Raw genomic sequence first — 20,314 nt, 5'->3', positions numbered from 1 at the left:
AGTTTGAGTCTGTCAAGTACCTGCTTTGCTGCTGCGTTTTTCACACTCAACAATTTCCTGTGTGTTTCAAGAATGGCCCACCAACATAAGGATATCCAGCCAACGACCGGCCAGTGGTCAAAAATTTGACATTTATGAAAGAGGACAAAGGAGGCTGACTCATCGTGCAGAGCAACAGATGGGCTACAGTTAGTCAACTGATAGTCCAGTACAACATTGGTTCACAAGACCCATAAAATAATGGACAAGTCGTCGTACCTTGACACGAATGGGGTATGGCAGCCAACGACCTTATGAAGTTCCACTTCTTTCAACAAAAAACAAGAAACTGTGGTTGCAGTGGGCTAAGGAACACTGGACACTGGAGAATTGGAAAAACATTGCCTGGTCTGATGAATCCCAGTTCCTTCTGTTTCACGCTGATGGGAAGACTAGGGTATGGAGAAAGCCACATGAAAACATGCATCCATCATACCACGTGTCAACATTGCAGGCTGGTGTTGGTAGTGTGATGGTGTGGTGTATGTTTTCATGACACACATTGGGCCCCTTGATAAAAGTGGAGCAACGTTTTAATGCCACAGGATATCTTAACATACAGTTCATTCGGAAAGTATTCAGACCCCTTGACATTTTTCACATTTTGTTACATTACAGCCTTATTCTAAAATGGTTTAAATGGCTTTCCCCCCCTCATAAATCTACACACAATACCCCATAATGACAAAGCAAAAACAGTTTTTTACCCAAGTATGTACTTATGTAAATCGAGCACGCCGCCATGCAATCTCCATAGACAAACATTGGCAGTAGAATGGCCTTACTGAAGAGCTCAGTGGCTTTCAACGTGGCACCGTCATAGGAAGCCACCTTTCCAACAAGTCAGTTTGTTTCATTTCTGCCCTGCTAGAGCTGCCCCGGTCAACTGTAAGTGCTGTTATTGTGAAGTGGGCTTAGCAAAGGGTCAATTGTGACATCCATTTGTGACCTTGGATTGAGAGAGGGGCCCAACGCATCATCAGCGCAAGACGATGGGAAAGAGACCCCCTGAGGAAGAGAGGGAGAGAGAAGATGGAGGGAGCAAGAGGGGCATGAGGGGGGAGGGGAAGGTGGCAGTGCCATCTGTCTCAGTGACAGTGTTCTGACCCACTGCCCTCCTCAGCACCAGCAAGCCCAAATTAGGACCATCGCCACACCAACTAATTACAATACGAGAGATAGAGGGAGAGAGAGAAAGTAGAGATGGGGAAAGAGAGAGAGAGAGAGTAGAAAACAAGATACAGAGATACAGAGATAGGAGGGTGTAAACAGTCTAATTTTAATGTCTGGAACATCAGCTGTTGTGACAGTGAACCCTGGGGCAGACATAAATTCCTCTGGATAAGGAGGCTGGAACACAAACAATGCACACACACACACACACACACACACACACACACACACACACACACACACACACACACACACACACACACACACACACACACACACACACACACACACACACACACACACACACACACACACACACACACGCACACACACACACACACAAAGAAAGAAAGAGAGAGGGTGAGGGAGAGGGACAAAGAGAGAGAGCGAGAGAGAGAGAGAGAGAGAGAGAGAGAACGAAACAAAATCTCAAAGCTGACTAAATTGCTATCTGACCCTATACAGAGAATATGAATTGGCTGATTTATCTCTACTCTGTCAGAGATACGAAGCAGAGACAGATCCTTACCAAGTACAGGCTGAGTGACCACAGATTGGCAATAGAAACCGGCAGACATAAAAAGACACGGCTACCCAAAGAGGAGTGTGCATGTGGTCACTGCACAACAGGGGAGGTAGAGACAGAGATGCATTTTCCCCTTCACTGTGAGAAATTTTCCACACAAAGAGATTCATTATTCACTGAAATTACTACATTTATTCCAAATTGTATCTTATTAAACCCAGAGGAAAAACAAAAACTACTAATGGGCGAAGGAGCAACGGCTCCTCTTGCAGCAAAATATATATTTTCTTGCCATAGCCCAAGGGACACTGAATAATAACATCTGCATAGTAAGCAGTAACTTACATATTACTTGTATTATTATTAGTAGCATTATTGTGATTATTATTCCAAATAGTAGTGGTACAGGTAGCATGGGTGATGGTAAGAGTAGTAGTTTAATGATGGTAGTAGTAGTAGTAGTAATGATGGTTGTAGTATTGGGGTAGAGATATTAGAGGTAGACATTCTACTAGTGGTTGTGGTGGTAGTAGGGTTAGTGGTAGTATTAGTGTTAATAATAGTGGTTGTAGTAGGGTTAGTTGTAGTATTAGTGTTAATAATAGTGGGTGTAGTAGGGTTAGTTGCAGTATTAATGTTAATAATAGTGGTGGTAGTAGGGTTAGTTGTAGTATTAGTGTTAATAATAGTGATGGTAGTAGGGTTAGTTGTAGTATTAATGTTAATAATAGTGGTGGTAGTAGGGTTAGTTGTAGTATTAGTGTTAATAATAGTGGTTGTGGTTGTAGTAGGGTTAGTTGTAGTATTAGTGTTAATAATAGTGGTGGTAATAGGGTTAGTTGTAGTATTAGTGTTAATAATAGTGGTGGTAGTAGGGTTAGTTGTAGTATTAGTGTTAATAATAATGGTTGTAGTAGGGTTAGTTGTAGTATTAGTGTTAATGATAGTGGTGGTAGCAGGGTTAGTTGTAGTATTAGTGTTAATAATAGTGGCGGTAGTAGGGTTAGTTGTAGTATTAATGTTAATAATAGTGGTGGTAGTAGGGTTAGTTGTATTATTATTGTTAATAATAGTGGTGGTAGTAGGGTTAGTTGTAGTATTAATATTAATAATAGTGGTGATAGTAGGGTTAGTTGTAGTATTAGTGTTAATAATGGTTGTAGTAGGGTTAGTTGTAGTATTAGTGTTAATAATAGTGGTGGTAGCAGGGTTAGTTGTAGTATTAGTGTTAATAATAGTGGCGGTAGTAGGGTTTGTTGTAGTATTAATGTTAATAATAGTGGTGGTAGTAGGGTTAGTTGTATTATTAGTGTTAATAATAGTGGTGGTAGTAGGGTTAGTTGTAGTATTAATATTAATAATAGTGGTGGTAGTAGGGTTAGTTGTAGTATTAGTGTTAATAATGGTTGTAGTAGGGTTAGTTGTAGTACTAGTGTTAATAATAATGGTGGTAGTAGGGTTAGTTGTAGTATTAGTGTTAATAATAGTGGTGGTAGTAGGGTTAGTTGTAGTATTAATGTTTATAATAGTGGTGGTAGTAGGGTTAGTTGTAGTATTAATGTTAATAATAGTGGTGGTAGTAGGGTTAGTTGTAGTATTAATGTTAATAATAATGGTTGTAGTAGGGTTAATTGTAGTATTAGTGTTAATAATAGTGGTGGTAGTAGGGTTAGTTGTAGTATTAATGTTAATAATAGTGGTGGTAGTAGGGTTGGTTGTAGTATTAATGTTAATAATAGTGGTGGTAGTAGGGTTAGTTGTAGTATTAATGTTAATAATAGTGGTGGTAGCATTCATTTTAGTAGTAATAATAGTAACATGTTCATTTTCCATGTTTAGCCTTTTATTGTTTTATTATTTTTACTATTCAATGTTACCATTTTATTGTTGTTATTTCCATTATTTATTTATTTGTATTATTATTTACTACCATGTTATCTTATTATTCTTCATTATTGTTATTACATTGTATATTGTATAAATTGTTGCTTTGGCAATATTGAAGCAATGTTTTTGATGCCAAAAAAGCGTCTTGAATTTGAAAGGGAGAGAGAGATAGAGGGAGAGAGACAGAGGGAGAGAGACAGAGGGAGAGAGACGGAGGGAGAGAGACGGAGGGAGAGAGACGGAGGGAGAGAGACGGAGGGAGAGAGACGGAGGGAGAGAGACGGAGGGAGAGAGACAGAGTGAGAGAGACAGAGGGAGAGAGACAGAGGGAGAGAGACAGAGGGAGAGAGACGGAGGGAGAGAGACAGAGGGGGAGAGAGACAGAGGGAGAGAGACGGAGGGAGAGAGACGGAGGGAGAGAGACGGAGGGAGAGAGACAGAGTGAGAGAGACGGAGGGAGAGATACAGAGTGAGAGAGACAGAGTGAGAGAGACGGAGGGAGAGAGACGGAGGGAGAGAGACAGAGTGAGAGAGACGGAGGGAGAGAGACAGAGGGAGAGAGACGGAGGGAGAGAGACGGAGGGAGAGAGACAGAGTGAGAGAGACGGAGGGAGAGAAACAGAGTGAGAGAGACGGAGGGAGAGAGACAGAGTGAGAGAGACGGAGGGAGAGAGACAGAGGGAGAGGGACAGAGTGAGAGAGACAGAGTGAGAGAGACAGAGTGAGAGAGACGGAGGGAGAGAGACAGAGTGAGAGAGACGGAGGGAGAGAGACAGAGTGAGAGAGACGGAGGGAGAGAGACAGAGTGAGAGAGACAGAGTGAGAGAGACGGAGGGAGAGAGACAGAGTGAGAGAGACGGAGGGAGAGAGACAGAGGGAGAGAGACGGAGGGAGAGAGACAGAGGGAGAGGGACAGAGTGAGAGAGACAGAGTGAGAGAGACAGAGTGAGAGAGACGGAGGGAGAGAGACAGAGTGAGAGAGACGGAGGGAGAGAGACAGAGTGAGAGAGACGGAGGGAGAGAGACAGAGTGAGAGAGACAGAGTGAGAGAGACGGAGGGAGAGAGACAGAGTGAGAGAGACGGAGGGAGAGAGACAGAGGGAGAGAGACGGAGGGAGAGAGACGGAGGGAGAGAGACAGAGTGAGAGAGACGGAGGGAGAGAAACAGAGTGAGAGAGACGGAGGGAGAGAGACAGAGTGAGAGAGACGGAGGGAGAGAGACAGAGGGAGAGGGACAGAGTGAGAGAGACAGAGTGAGAGAGACAGAGTGAGAGAGACGGAGGGAGAGAGACAGAGTGAGAGAGACGGAGGGAGAGAGACAGAGTGAGAGAGACGGAGGGAGAGAGACAGAGTGAGAGAGACAGAGTGAGAGAGACGGAGGGAGAGAGACAGAGTGAGAGAGACGGAGGGAGAGAGACAGAGGGAGAGAGACGGAGGGAGAGAGACGGAGGGAGAGAGACAGAGTGAGAGAGACGGAGGGAGAGAAACAGAGTGAGAGAGACGGAGGGAGAGAGACGGAGTGAGAGAGACAGAGGGCGAGAGACAGAGTGAGATTTTATTTTATTTTTTTAGCCCCATTTGGACTAATCTTCCAAGAGTCCTTAAACATTAAAATACAATTTATAATACAAACACACTTTCACATATAACACACTATTACAAACATAATATAATAATAATATAATGACCCAATAAATACTCAATCTAAAAAATATTGATTCTTCATCTACTATAGTCCCACATTTCTATATACTATATTTAAATTGTTTTAAAATAATGTTTAAATTTATATATTGAAAGGTTTCTAGTTTGCTCAGTTAATTTATTCAATTTCTTTATTGCTCTAAATCGAAATGTTCTTTTGCCTATTTCTCTTGTCTGGATAACGCATAGATGGTGGACAATCTATTCCTAGTATTTACGGAATGTCTGTCTCTTACCAACTGAATAACGTTGTGAATAGAACTTGGCCGTTTTAAATTATGTATATTATAAAATAAAATAAGCATGTTTTTTTCAATTATCTTGTCGATTGATGACCAACCAAGACCACTGAGCATGACTGCAACAGAAGAACCATATCTCCGCCTTAAAACAATCCTTGCTGCTTTATTCTGTGCATTCTGCAGCCTCCTAACTTCACTAGATGATGCATTTCCCCAGACCACCGAACAGCAGTTCACCTGACTCTCAATTAATGCTTGTGTTATTTGCTGAAGAATTTGAAAGGGAGAGAGAGACAGAGGGAGAGAGACAGAGGGAGCGAGAGACAGAGGGAGAGAGACAGAGGGAGAGAGACAGAGAGAGACAGACAGAGAAACAGACAGAGACAGAGAAACAGACAGAGACAAAGAGAGAGAGAGAGAGAGAGAGAGAGAGAGAGAGAGAGAGAGAGAGAGAGAGAGAGAGAGAGAGAGAGAGAGAGAGAGAGAGAGAGAGGGTGCAATAATATTACACTGAATACTGGCACATCTACACATACTGAAACAGGAAATACACTGCCAGAGAGAGTGAGAAGCTAGCTGGCACAGATTTATAGCTCTCTCTGGGCCTGGCTAGGGCTAGATCTAGGGGACCCTGTAACTCAGCTGGTGCAGGGCCCCTGGGATCCATCCGTTGGCACTGAGTATGGTGCCAGAGGCTGGCCTTGGCTGGAGGAGGTGGCTCGCCAACTGCGGCAGAGGAATGTGGTATACCGGCCACAACTGTCGTTGGCTGCTGGCTGGCTGCTGCTGGGGTTGGTGACTCTCTCACCACTGCTGAAGGCGATGGCTACCATGGTGGAGCAAGTTGAGACCCCTGGGCGAGGCTCATCAGGGATCTGGAGGCAGGGGCTGGCTGGGCCCCAGAGATGAGGTCAGGTGGTTCCCCAGGTGCAAGGGCAGGAGAGTCTTCCAGTGCAGGAGGGGAAACTGACTATTGACCTGATATGTAGAACAACTGAGAGCTAGAACAACTGTAGATCTCTGGGCCTTCTGGAGGAATAGGGAACTCTGAGCCTAGTGGGGTAAGAGCCTGATGACTCACCTGGGTTAGGGACTGAGGGCTGACTAGGGCTGGGGACAGCAGACCTATTAGTGTTGAGGACTGATGACCTAGTTATATAGACTGAGGGCCTAGTTATATAGACTGAGGGCCTAGTTATATAGACTGATGACCTAGTTATATAGACTGAGGGCCTAGTTATATAGACTGAGGGCCTAGTTATATAGACTGAGTGCCTCGTTATATAGACTGAGTGCCTAGCACAGGAAACGTGTGGCCTATCAAGACAGGAAGCTCTAAGCCTGAAAGGCTAGGGAGCTGCAGGCTAAGTAGGTCTGGAGACAGCAAGCCTGATGCAGCAAATGTTGGGCCAAGTAGGACAGGAGGTTCTAAACCTGGTGGGCTTGGCAACTGTCTACCAACTAAGGCAGGGGGCTGCGATCCGTACAGGGCCAGAGACTGCAGACCTGCAGACGGGGCAACTAACTCAGGTCTTAGCTCTATAGGGGGCTCTAAGCAGAGCAGCACACTTAGGGGGGAGGGGGGGTGTAGGGGTACGTCTGACCTACTGAAGGGCAGGATACTCAAAGCCTACCTGAGGGGCAGGGCACTGAAGGTCTAGCAGAGAGCCACGGAACTCTAAACCTGACCCTACCAGGAAGGACGGGAACTCTAACCTTGCTGGGAAGGAAGGGAAATCTGACCCTGCCGGGAAGGAAGTGAACTCTGACCCTGCTGGGAAGGAAGGGCACTCCGACCCTACCGTGTTGGCGGGGAACTCTGACCCTACCGTGGTCGCGGGGTACCCTGACCCTACCGTGGTGGCGGGGAACTGGATGTCTAGGTCAGGGGGTAGGTTGGGGGTGACTACTGGTGGTTCACCCGGGGTGATTTTGGATGGGTCCATCATGGAGCGGACTGGAGGGTTCCCTGAGTTGAGGTCTGTAAGATCTGTAGTTATTGGGGTCCTCGAGCTTGGAAATAACAGGGTGCTAGCAGTTAGGGCCAGCAGGGACCCCAGGCCTGAGACCGGCAGGTCCCATCAGGCAGAGGCTAACAGGGATGGGCCAGCAGGAACGGTCTGAGTCCTTGTGGCCACAGGCTGAACTTCGAAGACAGGATGGAGCTTATCCCATCGGTCTGAGCAGTCAGCTGTGAATGTCCTCACCCACCAGTACTTAATTCTGATTGGTTTTGGTTCTGTGTGCTGTCCAGTTAGAACACGATTTGAGGCACACACACACACACACACACACACACACACACACACACACACACACACACACACACACACACACACACACACACACACACACACACACACACACACACACCTCACTTCCCTGCTGAATTGCATGTATTATATTATACAGACCATACTGAGGTTTAGGCTCCCAGGGCTCGGAGGGTAAACTGGGTCAAGGTGACATCACCTGCTGTGATGCTCCGCTCCAGGTTGCTGTGACAACGGCCCCGGCCTCAGGCATCCTACCTCATCTATCACACCTGTCACAAAGGTGCGTGTGTCTATGTCTGGTGTCACAGCCCAATTCAGTGTGAGCTGAGCTGTGCAACACAAAGCAGCGTGACACAGAGATACAAAACCTTCCCAAACAAACTCACCTACGCCTCCACATTTCTCCGGGTCACCTTGGAGCCTGCATTAACATGAGCCCGGGGGATGGCTGGCTGTCTGGGCTGGGATGTGTCTCCATGCTGGATGGATGGCTGTCTGGGCTGGGATGTGTCTCCATGCTGGATGGATGGCTGAGGCTGGGATGTGTCTCCATGCTGGATGGATGGCTGAGGCTGGGATGTGTCTCCATGCTGGATGGATGGCTGAGGCTGGGATGTGTCTCCATGCTGGATGGATGGCTGTCTGGGCTGGGATGTGTCTCCATGCTGGATGGATGGCTGAGGCTGGGATATGTCTCCATGCTGGATGGATGGCTGAGGCTGGGATGTGTCTCCATGCTGGATGGATGGCTGAGGCTGGGATGTGTCTCCATGCTGGATGGATGGCTGGGCTGGGATGTGTCTCCATGCTGGATGGATGGCTGTCTGGGCTGGGATGTGTCTCCATGCTGGATGGATAGCTGAGGCTGGGATGTGTCTCCATGCTGGATGGATGGCTGAGGCTGGGATGTGTCTCCATGCTGGATGGATGGCTGAGGCTGGGATGTGTCTCCATGCTGGATGGATGGCTGTCTGGGCTGGGATGTGTCTCCATGCTGGATGGATGGCTGAGGCTGGGATATGTCTCCATGCTGGATGGATGGCTGAGGCTGGGATGTGTCTCCATGCTGGATGGATGGCTGAGGCTGGGATGTATCTCCATGCTGGATGGATGGCTGAGGCTGGGATGTGTCTCCATGCTGGATGGATGGCTGAGGCTGGGATGTGTCTCCATGCTGGATGGATGGCTGAGGCTGGGATGTGTCTCCATGCTGGATGGATGGCTGAGGCTGGGATGTGTCTCCATGCTGGATGGATGGCTGAGGCTGGGATGTGTCTCTATGCTGGATGGATGGCTGAGGCTGGGGTTGGAATGGAGAAGTATGAGTTGTAAATGGGAGTGTGTGCTGATCGACTTTATTGATCACCCAGTGAGAAACGTCAACAGTGGGAAGGTGATTAGTTAGCCCATTAAAGTCTGACCCAGCAGCCACACACGTGTGTGCACAGCAAGGTTATTATAGTAAACTGAACTAAGTAAGGCTAAAACTAGTTATGTTAACTGAAATAAAATAATTAAACCATTTGAAAAATGAAAGCTAAACTAAAGCTATACTGAAACGATGATATTTGACTACAAAACTAACTAAAATCATTTTTCTAAATTGTATATACTAACAAGAGACTGGACTCATGGGAATACTTTTCCACAAATGTGGAAGGCAGGCAAGTGCAGGCGATAACATTCTAGCCAATGAGAGGGCAGATTCACATGTGAACAACAGGCACAACTCCGATATAACATTGTTTTTCTCAAAGTTGCCGGGATGCCACATGCGTCGACTTATACATTTGTAACAACCTGAACATTACAAAACTTCTATTCAATCAAATAAGCCTCACATAGCAAATCAGAAATTCTATTTCATGTTCACTAAATTTGACACTCTCCCATTGACCTCCTTACAAAAAATCCCCTCTTCCACCTGTTAACTTTGTATTTTCGCTACGTAGCTAGCGTAGCCAAAGGTCAATTTCAGAGTGTGAGAAATAGCAATACAAACATTAAACTCTAAACTTCCAGTGGTCGGTCGAAAACAGCAAAACCCCTTATGGGATTACTTTGAGTACTTTCTGTCAGATAGAGGTGACAGTACTTGACCCTTCTTACATGTACTACTAAAGTTAAAAAGCATTGGATTGGTGGTAGCATGGACAAGAGAGAGTACCTAACCTAACCTATGACCTAACCCATCATCTTGCGTATTATTATTGTCATGCCATCCAACAAATGTAAACACCTTAAGTTTGCTAAACAGCATTGACACTTGGATTGGAACTGGTTCTATGATCAGATGACATGAAAATAGATCTCTTTGGCCACGCAGACCAGTGGTGGGTTTGAGGTCTAAATAAGGATGCATAAGCTGAGAAGAACCCCACACCTACTGTCAAACATGGGACTATTTGTATTATTTCTTTTATACAGTCTTTTTTCCTTATCTTTATCAAGGTTTCCAATCGTTTTGGACCTGACTGTACTTTCTGTCCCTAACACTGAAAATAAAACTGAAAATAAACTAAATAAAACTTGCAAATAAGGTCAGAAAAACAGATTTTCGAATAAAAATTGAAAAACGAATCAAAATAAAACACAACTATAATAACCTTGGCGCTCAGACACACTCACTGTTACCAATGTGTAATATTCTTCAGCTCAGGAATGGGAACGATAGCTACCTGTGGGAGACACAAAGCCATGTAATGATGTCTCCAAATGTACAAATACGTATCACAGATGTCTTTGCAGCTGTCCATGCACTCTGTTCATTATAGTGTGTGTGACTGTGAGTACTACACACATTTCATATATATTTATCCTCACAGATGTTCTTTCTGTTTTGCAGTGAATCTGCTAGACACATCCTCAATATCAGGGGACTGGGGATGGCTAACATACCCATCACATGGGGTAAGTATTTATCCTGTGTGTGTGCGTGCGTGTGGGCGTGCGGGCGGGCGTGTATTCCATTTCAGGACTGAAGCAGAGACACAGTGGAGTAGTAAAGTGTATTAACTAGAACTTTTTGTGTAATGTAAAGTGTAATAATGACCCACTGGACACAGACGTCAATTCAATGCCTATTTGAAATGAAATGATGTGGAAACAACGATGATTCAACCAGTGTGTGCCCAGTGGTGAAATGCTGTCAATGCATGGAACTGGTACACTGATGTCCTCATTATTCTGCCATCAGCGTCCTTTCCGCCTATCTCGTCAGTCTGACACATTGTTTGATCTCACAATACAGCAAAGAGGAGCGGGAAGACAGAGGCAGAGAGAAGGAGGAGGAGAACAAGGGGAAGGAAGAGGAGACAAGTGTAAATCACTTTGAGACACAGTGACAAGTGGGAAGAAATGCGATCCATTTATATAGTTATTGTTAAGAGGCAGAGGGGGAAGATAAAAGACAGAGGAAGAACGACGATGGGGGGAGGGGGGTTGAGCAGGAAAGGATGAAAGGGGATGAATAATATAAGTAGTAAATGTTGTAGAAGTAGCAGAAAGAAGAGACCAATAGAACTGGTGGAGGGAGGAGAAGGAGAAGCTAATGAGAAGAGGGAGGAGAAAGAGAAGTGAAAGAAAAAGGAGGAGAGGAGAGAGCTCTCCCCTGTTTCCTCCTCAGTAAATTAGCATATTGTAACAGTGGGGGATGATGCGTGGGGTATTGAATTAGCCACTCTCAGAGTGATCAGGGCAGTGAGTTGTCCCTGTCCTGCCACACACGCTCACACAAACATACACACACACACAAACACACACACGTGAATGTGCGTTAGAACTGTCACTTTCCTCTCCACGCTCCTGTCAGAGATGTCACCATGGTGATTTACCCAGCATGCCTCAATCCCCACTGGGACACAATTACCCAATCAACCAATCAGCTCATTGTCTGATGATGTGATTGATAAGAAACACACATGAGAAAATAGACTCCTCCGGCTGCAGAGTTGGGTCAGTGGTTCCCAAACCCTTATAGTCCCGTACTCCTTCAAACATTCAACCTCCAGCTACGTACCCCCTCTAGCACCAGGGTCAGCTCAATCTCAAATGTTGTTTTTTGCCATCATTGTAAGCCTGCCACACACAAGCTAAACGATACATTCATTAAACTTAAGAATGAGTGTGAGTTTTTGTCACAACACGGCTCGTGGGAAGTGACAAAGAGCTCTTATAGGACTAGGGCACAAATAATAATATAATAATAATCAATCATTTTGCTCTTTATTTAGCCATCTTACATATAAACCTTATTTGTTCATCAACAATTGTGAATAACTCACCACAGGTCAATGAGAAGGGTGTGCTTGAAAGGATGCACATAACTCTGCAATGTTGGGTTGTATTGGAGAGAGTCTGCCTTAAATAATTTTCCACACACAGTCTGTGCCTGTATTTAGTTGTCATGCTAGTGAGGGCCGAGAATCCACTCTCACATAGGTATGTGGTTGCAAAGGGCATCAGTGTCTTAATCGCGCAATTTGCCAAGACAGGATACTCTGAGCGCAGCCCTATCTAAAAATCTGGCAGTGGCTTCTGATTAAATTAAATTTTCGCAGAACTGCTTGTTGCAATTTCGATGAGGCTCTCTTGTTCAGATATTGGTAACTGGACTGGAGGCAGGGCATGAAAGGGTTAACGAATCCAGTTGCTTGTGTCGTCCAAGTACCTTGTCGTGGAAATGTCTTTTATTTACCAAATCATGAGAGCAAATCACACACAAGTCAGAGTTATCATAAAGTCCATCTTTAATTATATGAGCTCCATCACAACCCTGTGACTCTCAGATCAATTCAGTGTCTATAAATGAATTCTCTGAGAGTCCTTACACATTGCAACTGAGATCCTTTATAGCAAAGACACACATAGCCAGACAGCATTGGCCATAATTTATCGTTCAGCTTTGTCTCCTAAACTATGTTATTTTCTCAAACTCAGAACCATAAAACAAATCCTCATATCAACAGGCATATATCAAATCCACCCCTCCTTGACAAGATCACAGAGACACATTGACTGGCACACAGACATTGTGGAGCCAAGAGATACACGCTTGACCTCTCCCCTCTCTGCGGCCCAAGTAACTTAGTCCTGACAGAGAACAGATGACTGCAAATGGCCACAGTATTATACAAAAATAAACATTCTGATGAGAAGTAACTTACACACATATAATGAATATAAAACATCTTACCTATGTTACCAACTAATTTTGATTATTCCCCAACAACCTGCATAACTGCTCACCCAGATCACTCAGGTGCTTCAATATATCACATTTGACATTGTTTGTAAGCTTGAGTTCCTTTGCACACAAAAATCATACAATGATGGAAAGACCTGTGTGTTGTCCTTGTTAATGCAGACAGAGAAGAGCTCCAACTTCTTAATTATAGCCTCAATGTTGTTCTGCACAGTCTGTAATCCTAGATACAGAAGAGCTCCAACTCCTAGATACAGATCACGCAGTCTGTAATCCTAGATACAGATCATTCAGGCCAGAAAAAACATCACCCAGATAGACCAGTCATGTGAGAAACTCATCATCGTGCAAGTGGTCAGACAAGTGAAAATGATGGTCAGTAAAGAAAACTTTAAGCTCGTCTCTCAATTCGAAAAAACGTGTCAATACTTTGCCCCTTGATAACCAGTAAACTTCTGTATGTTGTAAAAGCGTTACATGGTCGTTGCCCATATCATTGCCTAATGCAGAAAATACACAGTTCAGGGGCCTTGCTTTAACAAAGTTAACCATTTTCACTGTAGTGTCCAAAACGTCTTTCAAGCTGTCAGGCATTCCCTTGGAAACAAGAGCCTCTCGGTGGATGTGTACCCAAGTGGAGTCGGGAGCAACTGCTTGCACGCTCGCTACCACTCCACTATGTCTCCCTGTCATGGCTTTTGTGCCATCAGTACAGATACCAACACATCTTGACCACTAAAGTCCATTTGATGTCACAAAGTTGTCCAGTACTTTAAAAATATCCTCTTCTGTTGTCTTGGTTTCCAGTGGTTTGCAGAAGAGGATGTCTTCCTTAATTGACCCCCTATAAACATAACAGACATATACCAGGAGCTGTGCCAGGCCCGCCACATCTGTTGACTCCATTAAGCTGTAATGCAAAGAATTCACTGGCTTGTATGCAAAGCAGTAATTGTTTCAAAACATCTCCTGCCAAGGCACGGATGCGTCGTGAAACAGTGTTGTTTGATGAAGGAATTGTCTGTATAGATTTTTGGGCCTTTTCCCCCAGCATTGTCCCAGCCATATCCGCGGCAGCAGGAAGAATTAAGTCCTCTACAATAGTATGGGGCTTTCCTGTCCTAGCCACTCGGTAGCGCACCATATAAGATGCTTCTAGACCCTTCTTATTAATGGTATCTATTGCTTTTCTACATGTCTTACTACTCAAATGTCATCTTAATTCTCGCTCAAAAAACTCCTGTGGCTTATTTTTCAAATTGGCATGTTTCGTTTCTAAATGTCTGCGCAAGAGTGAAGGTTTCACCCACAAGAGTGAAGGTTTCACCCACAAGAGAGAAGGTTTCACCCACAAGAGTGAAGGTTTCACCCACAAGAGAGAAGGTTTCACCTACAAGAGTGAAGGTTTCACCCACAAGAGTGAAGGTTTCACCCACAAGAGTGAAGGTTTCACCCACAAGAGTGAAGGTTTCACCCACAAGAGAGAAGGTTTCACCCACAAGAGAGAAGGTTTCACCCACAAGAGTGAAGGTTTCACCCACAAGAGTGAAGGTTTCACCCACAAGAGTGACGGTTTCACCCACAAGAATGACGGTTTCACCCACAAGAGTGAAGGTTTCACCCACAAGAGTGAAGGTTTCACCCACAAGAGAGTAACGGTTAATGTGATTGTATGTTCATTATTTGACTAGGCTACCTGTATTTGACATTGTGTTGCTATTTCGCTGAACACTAGATGGTTTAATTAGATTTTTGGGAGTGAAACGAGGCTACTCAGGTGAGAAAGAAAATTCACCCAAATGTATAGCCCCGTTAGAAAATATAAATGTAGTGTTTGAATTTTTACATTTTCTATGTGAATCACGTTTTTATTTGGCGTACCCCCGACGGAATACCTTGAGTTGGGCAAACTATGTGAGATGTCAGTTTGAAGTTGGCATAAACGTTCCAAGACAACTATCAAAAGCGATGAAATCGAATAAAATGTTATTGGTCCCATACACATATTTAGCACATGTTATTGCAGGTGTCGCGAAATGCTTGTTATTCTAGCTCCAACAGTGCAGCAATATCTAACAATTCACAACAATACACACAAATCTAAAAGTAAAATAATGGAATTAAGAAATATATAAATATTAGGACGAGCAATGTCCGAGTGGCATTGACTAAAATGCAGTAGAATAGCATAAAGTATATAGATATGAGTAAATCATTATGTAAACATTATTAAAGTGACTAGTCTTCCATTATTAAAGTGACCAGTGATTCCATGTCTATGTACAGTATACATGGTAGCAGCCTCTAAAGTGCAGGGTTGAGTAACCGGGTGGAAGCCGGCTAGTGATGGCTATTTAACAGTCACATGGCCTTGAGATAGAAGCTGTTTATCAGATAGGGAGTTCTACTCCGCATCACATATGTTATGTAAGTCTCATCCATTCTCAGTGGTGAAAATACCCTTAAAAGCTCAGTTTAAGAAGGCTCTTAGAAGGGCTCTTAGTCAGAACCATAGCAGTGCTTAGCAAAGACCTCTCTACCACACATAACTGCACTCAAGACTTGGGTAAGCCTGGGTAATTAAAAACATTTGAGATACCTGTATAATCAAAATGTACTGGATCATTTGATTTGATTTGACAGATGTGAGGATTTATCTTGATATTCATCACTTGGTATTCCTTGAATTCCTGTGTATGTGTTCACATCCCTGCAGTGGCATGTTTATTGTGATGCCTCTCACACACATGTGTGAGGAATAAATAAACTGGAGGAATAGAGGGACAGAAAGAGATGACTGGCAGAAAATGTAACTTTGTGATAGTATGGGAATGCATATATATGTGGACATTTCTGTGTTTTGGTGTATGTGTGTGTGTGTGTGTGTGTGTGTTTGTGTGTACGTGGTGTATGTTGGCAGTAGTGGTGAGTTGCTGAGCTGTGGTAGCAATGCCCTTGTGGAGGGAAGGCTCACCCCATGGGATCTGTGATAAACGGGAGTCATGACAGCTTCTGTAACGAAGCAGACTGATAGGCCACTACACACACACACACACACACACACACACACACACACACACACACACACACACACACACACACACACACACACACACACACACACACACACACACACACACATACATACAAACAAAACTCTGGTAATTTCTTAAGATTGAGAGAGAGAGAGATTGAGCGAGAGAGATTGAGAGAGAAAGAGACTATGGACAGAGAGTGAGGTGTGCAGAGATAGAGAGGTAGCCCACTGCCTATAGGAAAAGGAATAACAGCAGCAATGGCTGGGCTCCTGGTAGATTAGTCTGTGTGTGAGTGGATGTGTGTGTGTCTGTACACATGCTTGTGTGTGTGCACGTGCGTGTGTGTCTGGTTTGTGTGTGTGTGTTTGTGTTACTGCGTTTGTGGTATGGATTAAAATTGTCTCCCTGCTGCTCATCGATTGTGAAATCCTGGACAGGCCTAGAAAGAGACAGAGAGAAAGAGAGGGGATGGGAGAGAGACAGAGAGAAAGAGAGGGGAGGGGAGAGAGACAGAGAGAAAGAGAGGGGAGGGGAAAGAGAGCATACCGATGTATGTGTGAGCGCCAGTCAGAGATGAAGGGAAGGAGAGAGGGAGTGATGGAGAGGTAAGCACTGGAGAGATAGAGGAAGAGGGGAACATTCCAAAGCTTGTGGCTGACTGTGTGTCCAGGAAACATGAAGCGTAGAATGCGTGTAGAACAGCCAAAGTGTGAACGCTATCTTACACTTCTGCAGAGAGGGAATGGTTGATGTTCAGTACGGTGGGCTACATACCCGTAGAAAGAGGACAGAAATAGATAACCTCAGAATGGAGATATTAGGTACATGGAAAAGACTGGGCCTAATATCTAGATTGACAGGAGAAAGGTCTTAAAATAGATTTTATCAGGACTGACCGATGGGATGTATGACAAACTGTAATAGACTGCTGATTAGCCCTGTGTGTGTGTGTGTGTGAGTGTGCGTGTGCGTGACAGATTGAGAGGTCTTTATTAGCGCCCCTAGCTCTCTCCCTGTCTGCGGCTCATTTATATGACATCATGAGGTATCACGCCTCCCCGTCAGGGGGCCTCCTACTATCCAATTTAGTCAGGCTGCACTGAGGACGCCCGTGGGCAGCCCCAGGAGCCGCAGAGAGCTGCAAAACTCTCTCTCACACACACACACACACCACACACACACACATACACACAGAGATGTCAGGAGCCATCAGGCAGAGCAGGAAGACTTTATTATCTTGCTGTCCACTCCTTATCGGCCATGACAGGTTCATCCACCGGCCGACCCATGATGCGATCAATACCACTGACAGGACTGTGTGTGTGTGTGTGTGTGTGTGAGGGGGGGGGGGGGATTGTGAAGAGCGGAGGTGATGAACTCGCAAAGCACAAACGATGATTTGCCCAAGTGTCAAAAACCCACGAACCCCCCATAGTCATTATCATCACACATGCTATTTGTATCTTTCTCATACATCTTTCTTTCTCTTTTCCCCAAAAAAACTGTGCACACACACACACACACACACACACACACACACACACACAGAGAGAGAGAACCCCCCCCCCCCCCCATCGGTCTGAAGCAGGTGCAGTTGTTACCTGAAACAGTGTGTGATTGATGGGACAGTAGAGATGAATCCTGCCAAAACACAGGTCTGGCACACACGTGCACACACACACACACACACACACACAGACTAGCAGAGAGAGAGAGAGAGAGAGAACGAAGGGGATAGAGACCTGAGAGAGAGGGAACATGGCGTGACCTTCCATTGTAGATAACGTATAGCTTCCTGAATACTGTCAATACCAGTGTACAGTACAAACAGTGTTTTCATTCTCTGAAATGGGCTTGGATCGTGAGAGCTTTAAGGCTGAGATTAGTTTATCTATATCTAAAGAATACACACACACACACACACACACACACACACACACACACACACACACACACACACACACACACTGGATATCAGAGTCACACCATTACACCTTCTACCGCATTGATATTAGACCTGTGCAATTAATGTTATCGCTGTCACCATGCCCACACAGAGATTAGTTTATCCATATCTATAGAATAGAGAATGCCAAGAGTGTGCAAAGCTGTCATCAAGGCAAAGGGTGGCCATTTTGAAGAATCTAAAATCTAAAATATATTTTAATTTGTTCAACACTTTTTTGGTTACTACATGATTCCGTACATGTTATTTCATAGTTTTATTTATTCACGATTATTCTGCAATGTAGAAAATAGTCAAATTAAGAAAAACCCTTGAACGAGTACTGTAGGTGTGTCCAATGTTTTGGACTGGTACTGTATGCCTCATCACAATTCTGTCTCGGAGATCTACGGACAGTTCCTTGGACTTCATGTTATAGTTTCTGATCTGACATGCACTGTCAACTGTGGGACTGATATAGACAGGTATGTTTCTTCCTAAATCAGTTCAAACAATTGAATTGGTCACATGTGGACTCCAATGAAGTTGCAGTGACATCTCAAGGATGATCAAAGAAAAATGGATCCACCTGAACTCAGTTTGAAGTGTCGTAGCAAAGGGGGTGTGAATACTTATGTAAATTGGATATTTAATTTTCAATACATTTCACTTAGTCATTATGGGGTATTGTGTTTAGATGGGTGAAAAAAACCCGATTGAATCCATTTTGAATTCAGGATGTAACAAAAACTTGTGGAATAAGTCAAGGAATACTTTCTGAAAGAATACTTTCCTTCTCTCTCTTTCATCATCTCTCTATCTTTCTCTCCCTTTCTCACTTTCTCTCTCCCCCTCCCTCTCTTATTATCCTGTTGTCTCTCTCTCCCTCTCCCGCTCATTCTCTCTTTCATTCTTTCCCTCACCATTTCTCTCGCTGTCAGTCTGTCTCTCTCTGTCTTTCTATCCCTCTCTCTTTAACTGGCTTAAAGGGTTAGTCCATGCTACACACTAATCTGAAATGAAATCTCTCTAAGAGCAGAGAGTCTTTTTCTCTGTGGTTTCTATCCTCTGTGATGGAGCCTATGTGTTTCTGCAGTCTCAAATAAAATACCTTTTATTTGCCACATGCTTCATAAACAACAGGTGCAGACTAACTGTGAAATGTTTACTTACAGGCCCTTCCCAACAATGCAGAGAGAAAGAACATGGAGAAATAATAGAAAAGTAAAACGCGTAATAATAAATACACAATGAGTAACGCTGACTTGGCAACATACACGGGGTACCAGTACTGAGTCGATGTGCAGTGGTACGAGGTAATTGAAGTAGATATGTACAGTACATATAACTAGGAATAACAAATAGTAGCAGCAGTGTATGTGACGACTCAAAAAAGGCTGTGGAAGCTTTGATGACACTGAGCAGGATTCTGACTGTTAGGGCTGGTCTTTGGGTGACAAGTGTACTAAACGTGACTCTACTTCTGACTCATCCGCTACGAGGGGATTGGGAATGGATGTTATATAGACATCCTGAAAGTGTGCCATATTCACTCTCTTTCTGACGGTGTGTGTACAGTCTTTAGGATGTACTCACACCCCTTGACTCTTTCCACATGTTGTTGTGTTACAGCCTGAATTTAAAATCAATTACATTTAGATTTGTTTGTCACTGGCCTACATACAATACCCCATAATGTCAAAGTGGAAATCTGTTGTTCAAATTTTTTACAAATGGATTTTAAATGAAAAGCTGAAATGTCTGGAGTCAATAAGTATTCAACCCCTTTGTTATGGCATGCCTAAATAAGTTCAGGAGTAAAACAATTGTTAACAAGTCACATACAGTAAGTATAAGTTGTATGGAGTCTCTGTGTGCAATGATAGTGTTTAACGTGATTTTGAATGACTACCTCATCTTATACAATAATCTGTAAGGTCCCTCGGTCAGGCAGTGAACTTCAAACACAAATCCAACCACAAAGATCGGAGGTTTTCTAATGCCTATAGGCAGAACAATAAAAAACAGACATTGAAAATCCCTTTAAGCATGGTGAAGTTATTAATTACACTTTGGATGGTGTATCAATACACCCAAAAACTACAAATATACTGGCGTTCTTCATAACTCAGTTGCCAGAGAGGATGGAAACCGCTCAGGGATTTCACCACGAGGCCAATAGTGACTTTAAAACACTTACAGAGTTTAAGGTCTGTGATAGGAGAAAACTGAGGAAGGATCAACATCACTGTCGTTACTTCACAATACTAACTTAATGAAC

At 44.1% G+C, this 20,314-nt stretch overlaps 1 protein-coding gene across 1 annotated transcript in view; it reads left to right on the top strand.

Moving 5' to 3' along the window:
• The window catches only part of epha8 (eph receptor A8), a 104,202-nt gene that overhangs the window by 34,764 nt on the left and 49,124 nt on the right, over nucleotides 1-20,314 (top strand). The window contains exon 2 of the mRNA XM_036950439.1: nucleotides 10,693-10,757. Coding sequence (XP_036806334.1) covers nucleotides 10,693-10,757 — 65 coding nt within the window. The remainder of the gene's footprint in view (nucleotides 1-10,692; nucleotides 10,758-20,314) is intronic.

The sequence above is a fragment of the Oncorhynchus mykiss genome, chromosome 17, assembly GCF_013265735.2.
Source record: "Oncorhynchus mykiss isolate Arlee chromosome 17, USDA_OmykA_1.1, whole genome shotgun sequence".
Classification (NCBI taxonomy): Eukaryota; Metazoa; Chordata; class Actinopteri; order Salmoniformes; family Salmonidae; genus Oncorhynchus; species Oncorhynchus mykiss.
The sequence above is the reverse complement of the archived record's forward strand: the minus strand, read 5'-3'. Positions and strand labels throughout refer to the sequence as shown.